At 41.3% G+C, this 24,178-nt stretch overlaps 1 protein-coding gene across 3 annotated transcripts in view; it reads left to right on the top strand.

The window, feature by feature from the left end:
* The window catches only part of LOC124787883 (lipopolysaccharide-induced tumor necrosis factor-alpha factor homolog), a 142,759-nt gene that overhangs the window by 41,458 nt on the left and 77,123 nt on the right, over positions 1-24,178 (top strand). For all 3 annotated transcript variants that reach the window (XM_047254877.1, XM_047254863.1, XM_047254868.1), the window contains 2 exons: positions 9,817-9,962; positions 11,071-11,215. In XM_047254877.1, coding sequence (XP_047110833.1) covers positions 9,818-9,962; positions 11,071-11,215 — 290 coding nt within the window. In that variant the 5' untranslated portion in view covers position 9,817. The remainder of the gene's footprint in view (positions 1-9,816; positions 9,963-11,070; positions 11,216-24,178) is intronic.

The following is a 24,178-nucleotide window of genomic DNA, read 5'->3' as shown; positions in this document are numbered from 1 at the left end:
TTAAATATGTAACACAGTGTCTTACTGAGCAACATATAGCAAACATGAATCTGTCCAACGTATATAAATACAGCGTCTTGTCGCTCTTAATGTTGTGACATGCAGATACAGGCTTTGCACTTGCATCGCTTAACATTGTTGGGTAGATTCAATTTTGATACTGTTTGGTCCATAAGACATTGTATGTTAAATATTTGATCCTTTTAAAATGACTTAACGCCGAAACGTGTAAGGTGTAACAAAGTTAACAAAAACCCTTGTAAGACAAAAGTCTTATTATATTAGAACTAAATGGCAAAACATCTCATAAAGCAATTGTGCAACTTACATCATTATATTGAGTTTCTGTTAAATGATTCCCTAAATTTAAAAGTTTGTTTCCGTACAGATTTTCTATCATAAGGTCTTCATTTATTATTTCTTCCTTCATAAAAGGTTAACGATTTGAGGATCAATGAGTTCAGTATTTGCGGGATGCCGAGCTATTTAGAATTATAAAAAATGTATTTTGACTTAAAAAACTACATTATTTTGTATTAAATTTTATCATTTAAGCATGGTGATAATTGGTTTGTTCAAAGGACCAAACAACATGGTTTGAGGATTATAATAATTCACGAATAGTTCACAATACTAGTGTGTCATAAGAGGGCATGTCTGACTGGTAAAATGTCTGACTGCACAAACTACAATGTAGTGTACTACGACTAGGAAAAGAAACTACTAGTGGTGCTATGAAATACTGTAGGATAAGGAGAAAGATAATGCTAGACAGCTGAATATTTCGTCCACACGGGACGGGACTATGAGGGCTACGGCTGTTGATCAATACAAATAAAACAGTTTCTGCGTCAGTCACTTGTTTACTTTGCTACTACGCGTTTCGAATGTTCACACCACTAGCTTCAGGTGGAGAATTGTTTATTTACATGGCTGGTGTTGGTGAATAGTACAGACGTCTTTGCACAGTCGCAGATCAAGGGCAATTTAAGTTGTTTTGCGTCCTTGCTAACAATAAAATTGTTGATTTAGAAAATGGCACTTTAGAAGTTTAATAAAAATGAATCTGTGACAGTCAATTGTGCTTACCAGTCCGGTAAGGCTGCCAGTTGCCTGTCCTCTCCGCTGCACACCACCCTGGGTATAAAATTCTGCAGAAACTCAACAAGATCTTACAGGATACCTTTATGTTTGAAAATAACTTCTCAGTAAGAAATAGCCTCTCATTTGCCAGCGATCTCAAAGACGTACACGGTATTAACAAACGCCAAATGATCTCTCTAAATGTAACAAACCTGCATACTAACATCCCATTCATGATACTTTAGCTGTTCTTAAACAAAACCTAATAAATTACAATAAGCTCTCCCCAGCAAAAATCACAGAATTCATTAACCTCCTGGAACTGGAACTGAAATATAATTACTTCTTTTTCAATGAAAAAATCTACAAACAAACAAATAGGCTAGCTACGGGTGCCAGCATATCAGGAACTATAGCTGAAATATTCCTCCACCACCCTTTCACAAAAAAAGACAACATGCATTCAAAACGTTCAGCTCTGCAGAAGATATGCAGTCGATACATTTTTGATCATTGGTGGGGAATACAAAGATAATGTCCTAGACATGCATAAGAATATTAAATTCATCTGTGAACAAGAAATAAATAACAACATTAACTTCCTCGATTTAAGCATCTGCAACAAGATAACAAATATGTCTTCCAAATTTACAGGAAACCAACCGCCACAGACATAAACATAGATGCTTCCTCCTGCCACCCCAACATGCACAAATTAGCAGCGTCAGTTCAATGATCAATAGAGCTCTAAAAATTTCACTGAGTGAAGAGAGCCTGCAGAATGAAATACAAATCACAGATGTAGCTAACGGCTATAACCCCACGCTAGTAGACAATGTAGTTAACAAATAAAAAAGGCCGGCCGCGGTGGTCTCGCGGTTCTAGGCGCGCGACTGCTACGGTCGCAGGTTCGAATCCTGCCTCGGGCATGGATGTGTGTGATGTCCTTAGGTTAGTTAGGTTTAAGTAGTTTCAAGTTGTAGGGGACTGATGACCACAGCTGTTAAGTCCCATAGTGCTCAGAGCCATTTGAAATAAAAAAGTGAACAAAATAACCACCAAGAACCAAGAAAATACACCAATAACATGTATCCCTTTCCTCAGTAACATCTCACAGAAAATATCTTGAAGTGACACAAAATATGAATTGCATTCCAAACAAACAGTAAAACATACCAAGGACTTCTTCACAATTTAAAAAACAGTCAAGATAAATTTTCGTCCTCTGGTATATATAAAATTACACGTGGTGAATGCCCAGCTCAGTACATAGGTCAAATAGGCCGTAAGTTTCACGTCAGATTCAAAGAACACGTCAACGCCGTCTGATGCAACACACCACACAAATCTCCGATAGCCTCCCATACAAAAGATTCAGGACATCCATTGACAAAGTAGAAAGTAACCTTGAAATACTACTTACACTGAACAAAGGACACAGAATGTCTCTATATCAAGAACTAGAAATCTATACACACAGAAAAAATCTTGGGAACAACTACTCAATGATAATAGTGAAACAGGCTCAATCAACTTTCTCAAAAGCTCTGACTAAATACTTAAAGCAATCTCATAATTTACAGCTTCAGCGCACAGTAATTAATGTTGTCATTCTCTTTCATCCCTCAATAAGTTCAACCTACAATATATATGTATGATTTGTTGTAACATTTTTATATACAAGAAATTAATATAATAATAGAAGTCTGCGCATATCTTTATCCAAGAGCAGACCATTAACACATTTTAAAACAAGAGGAAAACATAGTTATGAACATAATTGTAACTGAATTCCGAACGTGAGTATTCTAATGTAGCCCACACATATATTTGAAAAAGAAAAACGTATCCAATGTAAATAAACATATCTGTAACATGTACAGCTTCTTTGGAACGACAGTGGAAATGTGATTTTCATTGGAGGGGACATACGTCAGACAACAGTATGCAGACGTTTAATATCTCTACCGTCCCTGTAAGTACAATTCACTGTCAGAAATTCATGTTTTTAACCTCTAAAGTGCCTTTTCTGAAACAACAGTTTTTATCATTAGCAAAAGACGCAAAATAACCTACACTGCCCTTGGTCTGCGACTGTGAAAATACGTTTGTACTCTTCCCCAACACCAGCCATGTAAATAAACAACTCTCCACCTAAAGATGATGGTGAGAACCATCGAAACGCGTAGTGGTAAAATAAATAAGTTGCTGGCGCAAAAGCTGTTTTATTTGTAATGCTATACAGCTTATTATTTACTTGCGGGTAAATGCAGTAGCAGCCGGTGATAATTTGCAAATGTGCTACAGCACACTGTAAATGTCACACTAAATCATGCCATTTCTCTTTGACTGCAAACCTTAAATTGCACTAAAATTATGCTATTCCTCTTTGAATGCGAGCTGGTAATCACACCTAAATTTCACCAGATCGCTTCGAATGCATGATGGTATTCAAATAACACGGACAAAAACAAGTTTTGTAGCGCTCTCTCCGTGACAAATAGAGTCCAGTATCGAGAGCTGAAATTACAGTCACCGTGCTACGATGGCCTCAGAGAGGGGATACAGCATTCTGTTTCCGACTGCGTATGCTCTCATGTGACATCATCCTTTCTGGCATTGAGGGTGCTATGTTGCTCACAGCACCAATGAATACATTTCTTTGAACGTTGGATGTACAGTATTGTGCAAGTATAAAGTATAAGGGATTTTAGTGGCTTAGCTGATATGTCGATAGCATAGGCCAGTGGCTAAGTACAGCAAATGACAATTTGACAGGTCGAGTTAGATTCCCACTGCTATTATTTTTGTTTTTCCTTTTTTTTTAGTCCTCTTAATGTTAAATTATTAACTATAAAACTTAAACCTAGGACTGCTACAAACATGTTACTCACATTTCGTGCTGACAGCAACTTTGTTGTCACTTACTGCTCACCCAACCGGGAGGTGGTGTTCTATTGAGCGAAAGAACTTTATTTTTGCACATCTTGCAGTACGATATCTTCGCACGATAAATGACTGCATTTCTTTTTGTTATCCGTCATACACTGCTCATCATAAGAATAAACCAGATGTAAACTGTTACGCCATGTATTCTTCCGCGTTTACTTGAATCTCATTGGATTTCGTCTCACGTGGTGCGAAAGCCAAGCTGTGACCAGTACAACCAAGTACGATCGTAAGGATACGTTTTATGCTGTGCTACATGCACATAGACTGGGCGATAATGCGAGACAACAATTTTACCGGCGCATTAGACTTGGACAACACCAGCTGGCTGGGCAGCGGTCCATAACCGTCAAGGTAGTTCAGCGAGTTCGAAAATGGCTCTGAGCACTATGGGACTTACCATCTGAGGTCATCAGTCCCCTAGAACTTACAACTACTTAAACCTAACTAACCTAAGGACATCACACACACCCATGCCAGAGGCAGGATTCGAACCTGCGACGTAGCGGCCGCGTGGTTCGACTGAAGCGCCTAGAACCGCTCGGCCGCACCGACCGGCTCAGCGATTTCGGTCAGAGATTTGGCTGCCCTCTGTAATTAAGAAACTGAGTGAAGCGATCAACAACGAACTTTATGGCACGTCATGTGACGTCCGCTACGAGCAAAAATAACCCAAAAAAAACTGCAGTTATGTGAGTAGTTGCAGTTCAGAGGTAAGAAGAGACGAACAAAGAAACACTGTAGTTTCAAATGTCACTTAATTTTTAAAGAGAATGAAATAATATTCGGCGAAACTCCAGCACTACAGAGCGCTTCTTAGGTGACCAGACGGAAAGCATAACATGCTCTCGTTCTCACCTGACATAGTATTCCAATAGTATTCCTAACTTAAATACAGGGTAATTCTGCTGAGCGAGCTATGTGTGATGCAAAAGTATAGTGCAGGGATTTCACCCTAATGTTGAATACTGAAGCCACTGAAGGTACTAATTACAGTCAGCCGTCTGTAATCTCTTATCTCTTTCGTTATCCAAATCTGAGAAATACAGTTCAGTTCTGGAACTGTCATCTGCTACGTTTAACGAGTCGATCAACAACAGAATCCACGAAGCCAAACAGGCGCCGCATTTTCTCCTCTTCTCTTATGATGTGTCTTTCTATATTCCGCCAGCGTTCGGCAGTGACATTTGGAAAAGCTGCGTGCGTTACTTACAGTACGTATGGCAGCTTAACTGTCTTGTTATTTCTCGCGCCAAATCCGTTAACGTGGCCCCCTGTAAGTTCTGTTGTGTTCGTGTTGTAACGGTATAGTGGCAAATGTAGAAATGTAGCATTTTTGTGGTGTGCTCGATACTGTGAAAATGATTGTTTTTCATGTTTCTACGATACTTACGTACATAAATGGTATAAAACAACGGACATAGGCCTCTTTGCCTTAAAAAATGAAACTGTTACGTAATATTAAGTCAAGCAACGTTTGTTAACAGCCTTTCATAAAATGCAGAAAATTAAGAATTGATGTTTGAAATGAAAATAGGAATGTAATTAGAAACAAGAAGATGTGCATTATTTATAAAAAATGATGATGAATTTTATAATTGCGAGCGGTAGGTATTTCAAGTTGAAGGAGGAAAACAAGTAACGCTGGCGAAATTTGAACCAGCGAATCAAAAATTGCAGACTGTTGTCAGTCAACTACGTTACCATTTCTGCTGTACACATGATCCGCATTAATGTGTCAACTTCATGTAACACAGTCCGTCAGAAAACTTCAAAGTAGATTATCTCAATAAATTTCTGAAAAACATTGAGAACAACGTATTTCTCTGCACTTTTTAACCGTGTTTCACATTCCTGTTTCACTGCGGAACAGGAAGCAAACTCATCCATTTTCATATGCATATTAACAGTGCGACAACCGGAACATAACAGTGCAGAGGCTGTGACTGTACACGATTTTTGAAATAAAAACCACATAGCTGAAGCGTGATTAAGAAAAACGTTGATGGCTGTTAATACATTTGAATTCTTAAAGTTGCATTTAACGTAACTTAGTAAAAACATACCTAATAAGTAGGACCTACTTCCAAGAGCGTAACAACACCAGTGTAAGTGTACTATGGCTTCTGACCAATCACCGCGTTTGTGATTGTTTGCATCAGGTTCAAATGGCTCTGAGCACTATGGGACTTAACAGCTGTGGTCATCAGTCCCCTAGAACTTAGAACTACTTAAACCTAACTAACCTAAGGACATCACACACATCCATGCCCGAGGCAGGATTCGAACCTGCGACCGTAGCAGTCGCGCGGTTCCGGACTGCGCGCCTAGAACCGCGAGACCAACGCGGCCGGCGTTTGCATCACGGTTACTCTTATGATGAACGGAGTATAGTTACTGTGCTGCGTAAGATTAAGTGGAGTATTGCAAGAAATTTTCAAGGCTTTACAGAGGTGAAAACGCATTGTGTAATCTTTTCTTATGGTTGAATTTAGCGTACACATTGCTGTGTATGGAATTCAGATAAGATATCGAAATTTTATTTAACACTGAGAACAGAGCGGCATCTCATTTCGTTCTCCAGCTATTGGGCTTTATGCCCGACAGTCGACTGTGCATTTCCATCCCTGTACATCGGGAATCATGTGGTTAAACAATCGTCATATTTCATAAACGGTTCAAGATATCGAAACGAGGTATTTACAGATGATAATACGCAAATAATATGATTAACACTCGAAACTTTTATATTCAGTGAGATATGGTAGTAACTCGTCCGCAGCAGTGTAAGGGTCAGCACGATCAATACCACATAAGTTCTCTAAAGATCTCCAAATGGAGTGTGTAGGATCTTCTAGCAGCCGATCACGTATGAGTCCCATAGACCAGTGGTCAAGTGCACCAACCGCCAAGTTCATTAGCTCGGGTCTGATACCTGCGCCTTTGTTGTCTTCATCTTATTTCTTTCCTTATAATGTTAAACGATTTAGTGCAAAATTTAAATATATTTAAACCGTTAACTTAAATAAATAAAATTTATATAATCAATTCATTTAGTTAGTGAAATGGCTATAAGCCACCACATTATAGCATTTTGCTACAAATCTACGTGGCCAGATGGGGTGGCCGAGCGATTATAGGCGCTTCAGTCTGGAACAGCGCGACCGCTACGGTCGCAGGTTCGAATCCTGCCTCGGTCATGGATGTGTGTGACGTCCTTAGGTTAGTTATGTTTAAGTAGTTCTAAGTTCTAGGGGACTGATGACCTCAGATGTTGAGTCCCATAGTGTTCAGAGCCATTTAAACCATTTGAGATCTACATGAGTGCCACTGGGTAAATGCTTACACGTAAGAGCTGAGATCCCAGAAGCATCCAACGTACAGTGCATATGACTACTTAGATACCAGTGTGCGAGTACAAGAAGCAATGCTACAGTGATGCCATTTATTTGAAACTGAGGCTGTGCAAGCTATTCTTACGATGTAATGTAGTTAATCAAATAGTGCTATTTTTCTGACAAATATTTATTCAGTATTGAACTTGACAGACAAAGCGTTAATACTGGTGGAGTAGAAAACAACCCTACTCTTACGTTGTGTAATAATCTAGTGGTGGATAACTGATATGGTGCGCAGGTTCTAACAACCTTACCACAACAAAGGTCAAAATTTTAATAACGATTGTGGTGTTGCTCACGCTGCTAAATACTGCATTTTCGGGCAACAACTACGTTATTATGTGGCAGGTGTTATTAGAGCACAGTTAATAATGTAATTTCATGTAATAATGAAAAAAGTAGGCACTCATCTTTTTGTGTTTCCCACGCTGGTCTCGTATTATCATGGCTCAATATTTGAAAATCCAGGTGATTATGATTCCAAGCTCGGATGCAAAGAGGCCTAGGTTTTAATTCTGCTATATTCAAAAGTTATATAGATGGGTTTCACAAAACACTCTTCAAGATTAAACTTTTGCTGGGCAATGGTGATGTAAAAACAAAAAAAAAAGCAGCACTCCGAAATTAAGTTACACTTCCTTTTAATTGCAATATCACGTGACACACTAACATCACTTCACAATACAAAACATACTTGAAAACATCTTCCTCACAGTCACTGTTAAAGTCCACATTTTATAAGCTGACTACTTTAAGCGTCTTTCCAACATGACGTCCAAGACTTGACTTTCTCCAGGTCCGACTGTCTAACAACTCAACAACTAACTAATAATCGCTTACGCGCCCAAACATCAGAGTTACAACTACGTCAAAGGTCATAGTAACAAAAGAAATAATACACATAAGATCATTGCAATATAAACATATCAATGTATCAAAGATGAAATCAAATCTGAATGTTGTCTCATAAATACGTTAACTACTTTGCAGAAACACCGTAGAATATAGCTGGTATCGAGAGGTTCAGGTGAGGTGCCGTAATGGTTGCGTAATTCAAGTACCATTACAAGGTGTAGGAGAACGAGGCTGACCTCCACATCATCCAACGTGACGACGTGCAGTGAAGAATACAATAATACGGAAGAGACTTGCAAGCACCGCGTTCGCATTTGCTGCGTACTATGACTTGAGGATCCGGGTTTGTGACTACCCACAATCTCTTATGTTATTGTCATCATAAACACATCACAATAAAATTTCATCGAAGTTCTGCAGCCGGCCGGGGTGGCCGAGCGGTTCTAGGCGCTGCAGTCTGGAACCACACCACCGCTACGGTTGCAGGTTCGAATCCTGCCTCGGGCATGGATGTGTGTGATGTCCTTAGGTTAGTTAGGTTTAAGTAGTAGTTCTAAGATCTAGGGGACTGATGACCTCAGCAGTTAAGTCCCATTGTGCTCAGAGCCATTTGAACCGTTTTTGAAGTTGTGGAGGTCCAACTTCTGCCGTTAGCATGTGCCCTGAGACGTATATATCATTATTCACTCGCCTCTATTCAAGTAGCTAAATTACGGTACAATATATGAGGGATATTCTTTTTTGTTATTTGGCACAGTTGATGATGGCTGAACAATTTTAGACCGGAAACATCAGATTCAGATCAGGTCAGACTGAGAATGACGCGTTGAGGAGTCTGATGTGATTAAGAACACGAATTGAATAACGTAAACTGCCTCTACGTATGGTCGTAATAAACCATGCGACAGGCGCCTACTGCTATAGATGTTTTGTGCCATGTAGTGGTAAGCCGGCCGCGGTAGTCGAGCAGTTCTAGGCACTTCAGTCCGGAACCGCACTACTGCTACGGTCGCAGGTTCGAATGCTGCCTCGGGGATGGATGTGTGTGATGTCCTTTGGTTAGTTAGGTTAAAGTATTTCTAAGTCTAGGGGACTGATGACCTCTGATGTTAAGAGCCAATTGAACCATAAAGTGTTATCACAGATATGTTCCTTTCTAAATATACGTATTGGTGTGGCACATGATCTTGAACTGTGTATGAATAGGTGTCGGCCCTCATGTGTATATTTAGCACTTCGTACAGAAACAACCGTTCAGTCACAGAATCTCCCAAACTCACTGTAGCTGCCTTTAGTAATGTGGTGGCAGTAATATAAGACTGCGTCGCTGTAGCACATACCTGCATTTAACACCAGCCCAAACCACATATTCCTAACTCATGCTGGCTCCAGCACTATTTCTTTGGTAATACCATACTAAGTTTGTTTCTGCAATTCGTTTTCAAGTGTCGCTATTTTCAGTGGTGTTGTAACTGTGAAGTGAGCAACTGTTAAATATCACAGTGGGTTCGTAAGCAAACTTTTGTTTCAGAATGGGAAAATCAGAGGACAGTATGCCGCAGGCAGCATCAACGGACACAACAGCAACTGGTTATGATGCGGCAGGGGATCCAGTTAGAAAGCCATACAGTGAGGCACCAACTGGAAACGCCACTGCAGAAGATCCTCTAATACCCGGTACGACTGAGCAACTCTGTATTTGTCGCTATTAGGCCAAATCTGTTTGGTATTCTAACGTAAAAAGATGCACGTTACTCATTCCCAATGCTATTGTCACATTATGTTAAAAATTCTGTGTAATGCATATCTTTCGTTCTGAATTTCTTTGGATTATCACAAGAACTGTAATTCTTTGACTACCACTCAAAGCCATCGGCTCTGGTGAATAATGTACGTGTTGCGAGATTCGTATATGTGATGACCTGTGCCCTTATATTTCAAAGCCTTGGTCCCCTCAATGTAAAGACTTTCAATGAGCAGTAACTGAGATGACGAACTAATCTTCAGAATGAAACTTTCACTCTGCAGCGGAGTGTGCGCTGATATTAAACTTCCTGGCAGTTTAAAACTGTGTGCCGGACCGAGACTCGATTTCGGGCCCTTGCCTTTCGCGGGCAAATAAACCATGGCTGCTCAGTCGTCTGCAGACTGTGTGTCCGGAGACAACGTTTCCAGTGGCTGCGTTAAGGTCCCGAGCAAGGCTACCTGCACTGCTCCATGGCCGTCTGCGCTCACTGATGGTGAGATATCGGTCTTCTTGTGGTGTTGTACACTGTGGACGTCCTATATTGTAGCGCCAGTACACGTTTCCTGTCTGCTGCAACCGTTGCCATAATCTTGAGATCACACTTTGTGGCACACGGAGGGCCCTTGCTATGACCTGCTATGTTTGACCAGCCTCCAGTCGCCGTAGTATCCTACCCGTCAAAACGCCATCAATATGTGTTCTTTGAGCCATTTTCAACATAGTCACCATTAGCACGTCTGAAAGCGTCTGCACACTTACTCGTTGCAACGTTCTCTGACATGCATCAACACACCTCTGTGTATGTGGACCGCTGCCAGCGCCACCGTGCGACGACCACAGGTCAGATGCACCGCATAGTCATACCCCTAGGTGTTTTAACCCGCAAACCGCCCACCAGATCTTTGTTTGACCATATATCAGCATTATCCTTAATTTATGAGCATGAGTGTAGGATGAAATTATGTTTACTATGCCCTTGGACTGCCTTTTATGTCAGTTTTGGGAGACCACAGAGTGACTTCTGTATTCCCTGTGCAGGCGGCAGGATGAAGGTGCCACTGACGCTGGGGCCTGAGTCGTGCACCGTCGTATGTCCAGCGTGTTACCAAACCATCCAGACAGACGTGGAGGTCAAAACAACATCTGAGACAAACGTACTTCCTATCCTATGCGATCTCATTTCGTGAGTATGATTTAAATCTCATTAACATGTAAATTAGTTGTAGATGTAGACGTGATTCAGTTACTGTGTGGTCTAAGTGCAATGCTGGATCTAAACGCTCCCATTTCAACATCCATTCTCGACATTTCTATCTAGAGTATTCCGTATCTTCTGCCTACTGACAAAGGAACCTCCCCATCGCACCCCCTTCAGATTTAGTTATAAGTTGGCACAGTGGATAGGCCTTGAAAAACTGAACACAGATCAATTCAGAAAACAGGAAGAAGTTGTGTGGAACTGTGAAAAAATAAGCAAAATATACAAACTGAGTAGCTCATGGGAGGATATGCAACATCAAGGACACTGGGGCCGCAGGAGCGCCGTGGTCTCATGGTAACATGAGTAGCTTGCGGAACGAAAGGTCCTTGGTTCAAATCTTCGATCGAGTGAAAAGTTTAATTTTTTATTTTCAGTTTACGTGACAAACTCTTATGTTTTCATCACTTTTTTGGGAGTGATTATCACATCCACAAGAAAACCTAAATCGGGCAAGGTAGAAGAATCTTTTTACCCATTCACCAAGTGTACAAGTTAGGTGGGTCGACAACATATTCCTGTCATGTGACGCACATGCCGTCACCAGTGTCGTATAGAATATATCAGATGTGTTTTCCTGTGGAGGAATCGGTTGCCCTATGACCTTGCGATCAAATGTTTTCGGTTCCCATTGGAGAGGCACGTCCTTTCGTCTATTAATCACACGGTTTTGCGATGCGGTCGCAAAACACAGACACTAAACTTATTACAGTGAACAGAGACATCAATGAACGAACGGACAGATAATAACTATGCAAAAATAAAGAATGTAAAATTTTCACTCGAGGGAAGACTTGAACCAAGTCTTCTGTAGCTGCTCACGCTACCACGGGACCACGGCGCTCCTGAGCTCACAATGTCCATGATGTTGCCTATGTCGCCCATGGACTACTCAGTTTGTATATTTTGCTTATTTTTTCACAGTTCCACACAACTTCTTCCTGTTTTCTCAATTGATCTCAATTTATCAAGGCCTAACCACTGTGCCAACTTATAACTAAATCTGAGGGGGGTGCGATGGGGAGGTTCCCTTGTGAGTAATGTAATACTGAGTTGTGCATCTGTTTCTGTCAATAAGATCAACTGTACTCAATTACCAATAGCTTCTCGTTAGTACTTTATCTTTTGCCGTGATGGCTTTTACTGTTTGGGACCCTCTACTTCTCTCTTAGTACGGCATTAATTAAAAGTTTAATATATTCTGGTGACCGTATTGGTGTAAAAATTTTTGAAACTGCTCCCCAGTTTCTCATGAAGTCATCACGAGCAACAGTCATAGAAACTATCCTACACTTTCCAGAATAAGATTTTCACTCTGCAGCGGAGTGTGCGCTGATATGAAACTTCCTGGCAGATTAAAACTGTGTGCCCGACCGAGACTCGAACTCGGGACCTTTGCCTTTCCTATCCTACACTTTACTATATTAATTTTCTTAAGCTTGGCGGTTTCCTTGACATCACCCTAAAATAACCGATACATTGCAGTACTGGCCTCCCCCTTCTTTGTTTCTGCTTTCCCAGGACACAGGCAAAACGAAGACATCGCAATACTAATTAAAAAGCTAGATGCTGCCTTAGAGTCGCTGGACATCACAAAAAACTGCAGAAAATAAGTTTGAACTGCAGTGCATAACTACTACAATGTTGACTACTTGAGCATATCCAGCATCTCTTTCATTTGAGCGTGCTAAATAAAAGTTTCTTTTTTTCGTCAGCAGTCTTCCGAGTGGCGACCAACAGTGAATTCCTTTTCTTCTCAGAGGAGTACCTGCACCGTGAGTCTTCAGTTATTTTCTGGATGTACCCCAGTCTCTGGTCTCCTCTACAATTTTTACTCTCTACAGTTCTCTCTAGTACCATGGAAATTATTCCCTGGCGCCGTAATACATGTCCTATCCACCTGTCCTTTTTTCTTGTCCATGTTTTCCATCTGTTCCTGAACCGTCAATTTACTTCCAAAACTTTTTCTTAAGAATTTACTTCATTTACTAGCGATTCATCACGAACATTAACACATTGAATCACACTATGTGAGCGTGGAAGTAGTTGCCAGAGAGTAACTGATGAAATCAAAATCAAATTGCTTTTAACAGATGGGAATTTTATTCCTAAAAGCCCTTTTTTTTAAGAAACAGATTTAAAATTATAAGCAGAAAGCACTCTCTAAATATCAAGTTACAATTTATTCAGAGGCAGAAAGAAACAAATTTTTGAGTGGTATGAGCTTTCGGGCTGAGAACCTTGCCGCTCCCTTTTGTTACGGCTGTAGTCACGACCGCTCACAACAACCTCTCAAAGACTACACAGGTGCAAATCTGCAACACATCAGATTACCTTAAAGTAAAAGTTTTAACAATTCACACAAGCAAACAAACTATGGACCCCGTAGAAGGGATGGAAATGGTACAGAACACTAAAATTAAAAGATTAACTTGCCACCGAAGGTGCAACTTGATTTTAACTTGTAAGAAAAGTCTTACGGTGGAAGGGTGGCAACTTTATATACTAAAATGACCATTTCAATAAAAGCCCATGAAATACAATCTTACATAAAATTATACAAGGTTAGCCAAACATGCTCTACAGTACACGTATACCGCCTCTCAAGATGATAGGCAAGATAAAGTATATTTCAGGAATTAGGCCGTTGCACTTCAAGCAATAAATCCGTTAACACACTGAATCCGACATACATGGCAGAAACAGCTATTAACGTACGGCAGATTGATAGGGAGATTACCGAACAACCCGAACCGCAGGTTGCTCTAACCCGCCCCTACTCCTCAAGGGAAAAAACGGACCACTCAATTCATAAATAACCACCTTTCCACGGGTGGGCAAACGGAGAAGAATGGTGGGACGACCCCAAAGCAAAGCGGTTGGTGACCTCACCAAGAAAATAAGTAGAATGTAACAAGTAAATGAAACAACATATCACCAATCACTTAACTTCTAACAAACTGCGATTTCTAACAAACTCCCAGAACGCTCTCCCGAACCGTCCGCTGCCAGCCGCTTCAACGGACGCAGGAAGGCGCACCGATCTCCCGTCTCATGGCGTCGCAGCTCGCCCCGGCCAGACCAATGTCGTGGGTTGACTCCTGTTGCTCTCATGTCGCCCGCGAAGTCACTACCCCTCGCTATACGGCGCGGCCCAGTGGACTCACGTGGCGACCTCACATGCGCCGACGCTCAAGGCGGACAAGTCATCTTATGTCTCAGTGCGCGACCGACCCATCGATCGATCCAACCGCCAATGACCGTTGCCTGAGCAACTCGAGCAGACTGGCGGCCTAACGCGCAGACTCAGATGCAGGAACTAAGCCCCCGACCTGGCGACCACTCGTTGAGTTCTCTCACTGCGCCACAAATTCGGACGATAGACAGACTAGCAAGCTGGGGACGAGAGACTGACCCCAGACTCGCCCAGACTGACCAACTGGCGAGCTCATAGCGCCCCTTATGTGCATGTGAACAGGAAACCTTTCCCACCAGAGGTAGACACCAAAGCTTCGATTGCCACAGCGGCGCCACAGCCAGAAATGGAGGGCGACTGCTTCACACAACGTGCTGCGGCGCTCTCTTCAAAACAGCAATTTTTACGGCTCAGTTCCTTTCTTCGTTGATTTTGCGGAGAACCTCTCCATTCCTTATCTTGTAAGTTCACATGATTTTCAATATCATCTGGAGCACCACATCTCAAACGCGTCGATTCTCTCGTGTTCCCACTGTCCACGATTCACTACCATAAAATTATCTGCTCCAAACATAGATTCACAGAAATTTCTTCCTAAAATTATGACATATTTTTGATACCAGTGAAGTTCTTTTGGCCATAAATGCCCTTTTTGCCTGTTCCAGTCTGCTTTTTATGTCATCCTCCCTTCGTCTGTAATGGCCTCTTTTGCTTACAAGGTAGCAGAATTCCTCAGTTTCATCGACTTCACGACCACTAATGTTGGTGTTACGTTTATCACTGTTCTCTTTCCTCAACTTCTCATTACTTTCGTCTTTCTTTGATTTACTCTCAATCCACATTCTGTACTCATTAGACTGTTCATCCCATTCAATATTTCTTGTAATTCTTCTTCATTTTCACTTCACTGCCTCTCTAGCGCCTTTGCCTTTGCTAAAGCCATTGTAATCATCATCTAACAGGCCCTCGATTTTCTTTTCCATTAATCTGTACATTTTTCTCCTCAACATTTTATATGAATGAGTTGTTAAGCTGATTATGTGATAGTTTTCATGTCTATCTGCCCTCGGAATGTTCGAAATTGTGTGCCTGATATTTTCCCAAAGTCTCTCTCTTATATTCTGCAGGCTATCATTCCCCCCCATGCTTTTAGAAATTACAGTGGGACATCATCTATCCATTCTGCTTTCCCATGTCTTCCATAGACATTTAAATTCTAATACTGGCTGCCGTATGTCTTCCTTATCGACTCCAATTTCTTTTCCTATCAGAGTTATCAGACAAATCCTCCCCGTCATAGAGGCCTTTAATGTACTCTTTGCACCTATCTGCTCTCTCCTTTGCGCATAACAATGGAACTCCCATTTCATTCTTAATGTTAGCACTCTAGCTTTTAGTTTTACCGAAGATTGTTTTGCTTTTTTATGTGCTGAGTCATTCCTCCCAACGATCATTCCTTTTTCGATTTCGTAACATTTTCCCTGCAACTATGCCGCCTTTGCTGCCCTGAACTTATTTATTTCATTCCTACGGAATTGATATTGCTGTATTCCAATCTTGCCCTGATCATTTTCGTACTTCCTCCTTTCGACGATCATTTGGAGTATTTCTTCCGTTACCTACGGTTTCTTCGCAGTTACCTTTCTTGTACCGATATCAGACTGCCCAGCATCAGTGATTGCTCTTTTTAGAGTCGCTCACTTTTCTTCAACTCTACTGCGTACTGAGCTATTCATTATCGCAGTATCCACATCTTTAGCGAATTTCAGAAGAGTCTCACCATTCCTCTGTACTTTAGTCTCCCACGGTAGTGAACCAGTGTATGTAGGGGCCCTGATAAAGACCTTATCGCGTCCAGTGTCACGTCAGAAATCCAGTACCGGGTTACACATTTGGGCTCCTTGCTTCCCCCACCCACTTTCCCCCAGGCAACCACCGGAAACTGATCAAAGTTACCCAGGGGAATCACTCAGGCAATTGTGCTACTTATATCCAAGATCACGTAACATAAAAATGTCGGCAACCACCTCTCCTCCCCTCTGGACCAGTGAGGTTCATGTATACCCTCCACATCTTTATCTTTTGTAACTTGGGACATTTGTGTGATAGGGGTTAATCAAACTCGTGCTGCTAGGTAATTTCGGCCGTGTGCCATTATCAAGTTCATTTTCTATATTACATATCTTGCTCGTCACGTTCTTTTATGTCAGGCTGCTGCACATAGGGCATGTTACGATGGAGTACGACTTCTGATTTTGTGTATGTTAGATAAAAGAATGTGATGAGTACGATACATTACACAGGAAATGTCCTCGATAATGTCTCACGGCCGTAATTAACTATAACACGACTTTAATAAGACACAATACAGCCGTATTTGTAAATACAGGTATTACATGACACCACCAGAGACCACGTCCAGACCCAGACGTGTATGTAAGTACTCTCATTTTTGTGTATTTTCTCATATTTTTCGTAGTTTCCCCAGTTTTAAGTATTTTTCGCCCATTTTCCTATTTTATAACCGGAAACACTCTGTAGCATAGGGAGAGGTTATATCTCTGTCTTTATAACAAATTACCTCATTCCAGGTCTGTTCGTTACAAGATACATTATGAGGTACCCGTGGTCTATGGATACAATCTTTCGTTAAAAATCAAAATGAGCTTGGTCGAGGGTTCGAACTCTCTGTGCTTAAATTTTGAATAAAAATCATCAGTAATAGCAGATGAGTGTCAGCTTAAGAATTCACCCTCATCCCGCCAACGGTCTTGTCAGAGACGGCGACACTCGGCTATCCTTGGGGTAGGAAACTGCACCTACAGGTGGAAGTATCAGCAATGATCAATTGCGTGAGGATGAAGAAAGCAATGGAAACCACTGAATTAAAGACACATAATGTGTATCCGCAGGACTTGTGGTCTGTAACTGAGAAAGATGTCATGATAATCTTTACTTTGGCAAAAGATTCTGGAATAGCCCCCTTTCGCTTCTCCGGGAGGGAACTGCCATTGGCGAGGCGACCACAAGAAAAAGACTGAGTAACCAACGAAAGGATAACGTTCTACGTGTCGGCTATGTAACGTCAGAAGTTAGAACGGGATAGGGAAGCTCTAACATCTGAAACAGGGAATGTTAGGTATAGTAGGCGACAGTGACGTTAAATGGAAAGAAGACAAGGATTCCTGTGCAGATGAGTATGAGGTAAAATCAACAATAGCTGAAAATGGTATAACGAAAGTACGATTTGTTGTGAATAGGAAGATAGGACAGAGAGTGAGTTACTGTGAACAGTTCAGTGATACGGTTGTTCTTATCAGAATCGATAGCGAACCAACACCAACAACAAAAGTTCGAGCGGAGGATGAGGAGGTAGAGAATGTATATGACGATATTGAATGGGTAATTCAGTAGGTAAAGGGAGATGAAAATCTAATCGTCACAGGGGACTGGAATGCAGTTGTAAGGGAAAGAGTAGACGAAAGGTTTACGGGAGAACATTGGGCTTGCTAGTAAGATTGAGAGAGGAGAAATACTAATAGAGTTCTGCAATAAATTTCAGCTACTAACAGTGAATACTCTGTTCAAGAATCGCACACATCATGAGCCTCTTGCAAATCGCACACATCATGAGCCTCTTGCACAGACCTACTACCCTGACTTCCACTGCGTCATGTATTCTACTTCAGGGCCTCTGAACCTCTTGTCTGTAGCCAAGTGTTTACCGAAATCACCCAAGAGAACAGTTACTGCTCTTTTGTCTCCTTCTGTCACTACATAATCCAGCGTGTTCCAGAATTGGTTCATTTCCGCTTTGTCTGTTCTGCTTTAATTGTTTGTGGGTGTATTGGCAGTTATCTCTGTATCGGTATTGTCTCCTGTCTTCGTCGTCATCTCCTTCTCACCCTCCCACTCAGTAACATTAGCCAAGCTGTATATGTCTACCAAAAGTGCTGTGCCAGATATAAAAGCCTGTAGCTTAACCCTATAATATGGTGTTATCTTTAATATTGTACATTTTTCTGACTCCAGTGTGTTCCCATCCTTGAATCTTGTTTCTGGTAATGTCAGGACACCAGTTTCATATTCCTTTATGCCGTCCAGGACTTTCATGCTTTGCCATTTCGATATGAAAAATTCTGTTTGTGTGTACCAATCATTTTTCAGCTATTCATGCTTTGCATCTTCAGTGGTCTATAATACAAAGAAAATAATTTACATATACATTTTTGATATGAGATCTGTAGTGAGTGTGAGTAGCCCAATTTGATCTATTGCTGTTTGCAACTCTGTGGCTATGTTTTTTATAGTTACATTTGTTTGTGTCACATTCATGCCTCAATTTATTGTGCTTCATGTGCTCTCTCTCTCTCTCTCTCTCTCTCTCTCTCTCTCTTTCTCTCTCTCTTATACAGGTTCTAGGCGCTCAGTCCGGAGCCACGTGACTGCTACGGTCGCAGGTTCGAATCCTGCCTCGGGCATGGATGTGTGTGATGTCCTTAGATTAGTTAGGTTTAAGTAGTTCTAAGTTCTAGGGGACTGATGACCTCAGCTGTTAAGTCCCATAGTGCTCAGAGTCATTTGAACCATTTGAATCTCTCTTATACCAAAGATTGCCGTGACTCTTTTATCCCAGCGTGTTGGTTATTTTCCTTTATTAGATGCTCTGAATATGTGGAGTGGCTACATTTGGCTTCAGTGCCCTTGTATGTTCTTTGTGCAGCCCAATATATTTAGAGTTGTAGCTGTTACATATTAATTCATATAGTTCTGAACTGTTGAATTTATCTTTCTCTATTTTCACAGTGTTTACTTTCTTTTGTATTGTTGTATTTATCTCTAAAGATTGATTAATTTAATGTTTTTTTGAAGATGCTACTAGTCTTCACAGTGAGATGGTTGTGGTATGTGCCTTTTGTGTTGAGGGACCTGTTTTCTGGTGTGAAAGTGCATTATGTTATTGTTATGTGTTGGCATATCTGTACTGTTTTCAGTTCTGCTGTCTTCTGTCTGTACTTTCCTTTTAATGGTATTACATAGTTTGTCTACTATGTTTCTGTTGTATCCATTGTTTTGTGCTATGTTGATGAATATTATTAGTTGTTCTTGATTGTTCGTTTTGCTCAGAGGTATTCTGCCCAGTTTGCATTCTTTTTGAAGTTGTGTCTGCTGTTATATTTTGTAATTTTGAGGTCAAGGAACTATATTGTCCATTGTGTTTCCAGGATGGTATATGTTATTTAGTTTTGTAGTTAGTTTACTTGTCAAATTCTGTAATGCAAAACGTGGGAATATTCTTGAAATTATAACAGATCTCCCACGAATATCGTCCCTACGTATTTTCTGGCTGGTTCTCAGCACTGGTGCTCATGGACCTTTTGTACAAAGTTTTTTCTGGTTATTATATGTTTTTGACATCTTTCAATATGTTTTTCATTCTTGTTTCAAGATTTCAGTCAGATTTTCATTCCCCAGTACTTTTTTTGTAATAGCTCTTTTTGTTATTCATGTATTCCTGTTTATCCATGAACACTGCAGTATTACTTTTGTAGGAAATTCTCCCATATCCTGATTGTTTTCATTTATTGACTTAAGTGTGAGTGCTTCTTTGTTATCTTTCTTTTTGTTTATATGAGTTTTCCTTGTTTTTTGATGATACCATTTACTTGTTTTGCTATCAGTTTGCATTAATCCTGGTTTCATCACCTTGCACGACAATATGTTCTTTTTCTATTATGGTATCCTAATGTCTGCATTTTTAAATTCAGTCTCATTAATAGTGTATTTGTGATTGGTGTGTGTGTGTGTGTGTGTGTGTGTGTGTGTGTGTGTGTGTGTGTGTGTGTGTGTGTGTTTTTTCTCCTGCAGTTGTTTCCTCATGACTGTATTTAATTTTCTATTTTGTATATTCAGTTGTTCTGTTGATACTTTCTGAGCTATCTGTTCTCCTTTATCTATCATCTGTCACACGATTATTCACATAAATTTCTACCTACAGGTGCAAATGTAACAGGTTTTTGTTTAGCTCAAGTTTTTTGCATATTGCTGCCAAATTTCATTATTTAATCAAGATCATTGTGCTGTTAACTTGGATTTTTGTCCTGCTTGAAAATCACGACATTAATGTAATTTGAAAGCACTTGCCATTGTTCACAACTTCTGTTGAATTTCATATTATTTCTTGTCTTGTGGAACTGGATGAGGGCCATCTTATATGTGATGTAGGCCTGTAAATTTTAAGTGTTATGTCAAGGACTTGTTTTAGTTTGCTAGCCTTCGTCATGGTATGTAAATGGTTTTTAATTTAAAGATCCCATTTTAGGCTTATCTCTAATGTCTGATTCATTCTGGATGCTGTGCTACTCGGGAATTCTGTCTCTCCCTTCCATGGTGAGGCTGGCTCCCTAGAATCAGATAGCCTATTTGTGCCAGCCAGAGTCTATGCAGGGTTAAGTTTATTATGTGCTCCATGGCTACTTCCCAAATCAAAGCATTAATTGAGCTACTACAGTTGCAGTAGTGGGAGTACAACTGAGGTTGTGAGCTCTATAGGATATATAGAGAACAGTCCTGCAAAGGTGAACTTACCACCTTACCAAGCACTTTTCTGAAGCACAGACAGGACACGTTTGTTCCTTTCACAGCCTCGACACTAGGTACCATATATGGATTAACTTCAGTTTCAATCTGAAGACAAAGCCTCTACCTCCTCTGCCTTTGGGATTCTCACCTCCTTCCGCGATAGAAGGCGTTGATTTCCTTCACCTGTCACCCTCCTAGACATGGCTCTTTACTGGGCATTATCGTCCAGAGCCAGACAAACTCAAGTTTTTCAGCAAAGTATTATTCTTCCAAAGACTGGCTAAACGGTATATATGTTTGTAATTACCTGTATGTACCTTATTTTGTTTAATAAAAAATTTGGAAAAGACTTTGATGCACATTTGCACATACACAGGTCAGCCAGAACAATATGACAACCTGCATAATAACCATTATTTCCACCATTCGCATGGATAACAGCAGCGTCACTTCATGGAAGCAATGAGGCCTTGGTAGGTCGCTGGAGCGAACTGGCACCATATCTACACGCAAAACTTACCTAATTCCAGTAAATCCCTGTGAGGGGGACGATAAGATCTCATACCACGTGCAATCGCTTTTCGTATGTGTTCGTATTTGATCCAGTTCAATTCGGGTGATTTGGGGGGTCAGCACATCTATTGAAACTCTGCAATGCGTTCCTCTAACCACTCCACCACATTCCTGATCTCGTGGCATAACGCATTATCTCGCTGAAAAATGTCACTGCCTTTGGCAAATGTGATCCAAATGAACAAGAGTTCGTAGTCTGCAAACAGTGTACGATAGTCTTTGGCCATCATGGTGCCTTGAATGAGCTCCACTGGATCCATGGATGCTCATATGAATGTTCCTCAGAGCATAATGAAGCAGCCGAAAGTAGTATGACGAAGTACGTGACATTGTTGCCAAATTTATTCAAGATGGTGGATCCAAGATGGCAGTGATAGATGTAGCAACGTCGTAATGGTGATAAGTTCAAATATTGGCGGGAAAATAGGTCAGCTGGGCTACCTCCACTAACCTAACTCCCTCCTCCCCTCCCCACACCTCCTCAAGGAAAAGGTGGGAAACTTTTGACGTGAAATAACGGCGGGAAAAAAGGTCAGTTGGGCTACCTCCACTAACCTAAGTAATCCAACGACCATCTCTTCCTAGGAATTGGTGGGAAAAGGACTGTCTATGCTGGACTGCTGGATTTGGCATGCATTGTTTATTTCTACAATTTGGGGACGCTGATGTACAGACACGTTCACTACGCGTGAAACTGGCAAAATAATGCAGTGCACAAACTCTCATTGCATATAAAAATGTAATAAAGATCTATTCCCTACAGGGGCCCTTGTTTACGTAACGCGCTGATAATGGACTTAAACTCTGCAGGCAGCAGAGGGCTGGTGTTACACCGAACGCGCGCTGTAGTACTTGGTGTACTTGCTGAGAATGTAACAGTAACTGGAGACATTGCATTGTACTATAATTATTAATAAAGTGTGATCCTTAACGTCTGTAACCGCTAGACGTACATCCCGAACCGGGGGCTCAAGAATGCAACAGTTTGAAAAAATTCGAACACATAGTGCTGCTCTTCCCGCTGAGCGCCTAGCGAGTTGGTGAGTCACGGGATAACTTCCGCCTGCTGCTGCCTGCAGAGTCTAAGTCCCTTATCAGCGCGTTACGTAATCAAGGTCACCCACTCTCTATATAAGCGGGCAGTGCACGCCAGCGGAACCATTCCGCTGGGAGCTCTGTCTGCAACAGCATTGAAGCACTATGCCTCGTCGACGTGTGTATTGTCAACGCCGCCACCGCATGCCAGTCTACAAACATATTGTAAGCCTCGAAAATAAACTTGGAGGCAACGGAATAGCTCAAGCAGTAATCTTAAATGGACCCATATTCTTCCGAGGCTGCAGGGTTAATTTTACTCTGGATGTCGCTACTGCAAATTCTGGTAGTGGTTGGTTTACCCTAGCCATTGTTCGTTGTGAAAACGCCTCACTTCCTGAACTCGAATCCTTCGCGGAATGATGACCAGATGTGTCGGGCACTCGTGCTGGATCGACATGTCCCACATGCGAAACGCCTCTGGGCATGCATGTGTTTACCTAACCACTGTCACTGATGTGCTGGCACATCGCCTTTTTACCTGTGGGTCCAGCGCCAGTCTAATTGCCAAGCGGAATGTTTGCCCAGTGACCCACCCTCGCAGGCATAGCAAAAAGGTTTTCACTGTTGTACTGACGTCTCAAGTCTATGTAAGTCTCCCTCTAGACGCACCATAGAAATCTGTTGCAATGCTTCCAGAAAATGTTTATGAAAATATCCCAGACTAACACAGGATGTATTCTTCCTAGCAATCATAATGGGACAGCCCATCTGTCATGAGTTACTCTTCCTCGAAATTGTAAAGTCCTGCTTTCAACATATAACTCAAAAACGGTAAACGTTCGATCCTGTTTTTACCGCTAAAACCCTTCATTATGTACCCATCTTGTTGAAGAAATCTCTGAAACATCGTATGTCCCAGCACAAAGAATGTCTTGTGAACTAATGGAATATTCTGATTGACTCTTACTGAATTTACCCACCAAACTGCTGCTGCTGCTGCCAGTATGGGAGCACTGTCTGCAATTTTTTTTCTTGAGACAAGACTTTCAGCAGCAAAACTATTTTGTGCTGCCCACCATATTGCACTGGCAGTTAAAGGCTGCAAAAGTGGTTTACAGATCATTAAATATGGAAAGACACTTTGTCAGTTACACTACTCTGCTACTGCCGAGAAAAGCTTGAATATTTCAGCGTGAAATCGATCTCCAACCCGGCGATATCACCACATATCACATCGATGCAGTACACACAAAAAATGGTTCAAATGGCTCTGAGCACTATGGGATGCTCGAGGCAGGATTTGAACCTGCGACCGTAGCAGTCGCACGGATTCGGACTCAAGCGCCTAGTACAGACACAATTCTTATCTAGCTCCATACCAAATCACCATTTCTGCATCCCGAGTATAGCTATCTACTTCCTGCCACTCGTATATATACCATGAAGACAGACAGCATAAGCACATGCACCATATATACTCCTCGCAGCAGTAGATATTT

The sequence above is a fragment of the Schistocerca piceifrons genome, chromosome 1 (assembly GCF_021461385.2).
Source record: "Schistocerca piceifrons isolate TAMUIC-IGC-003096 chromosome 1, iqSchPice1.1, whole genome shotgun sequence".
NCBI classification, from domain to species: Eukaryota; Metazoa; Arthropoda; class Insecta; order Orthoptera; family Acrididae; genus Schistocerca; species Schistocerca piceifrons.
The sequence above is the reverse complement of the archived record's forward strand: the minus strand, read 5'-3'. Positions and strand labels throughout refer to the sequence as shown.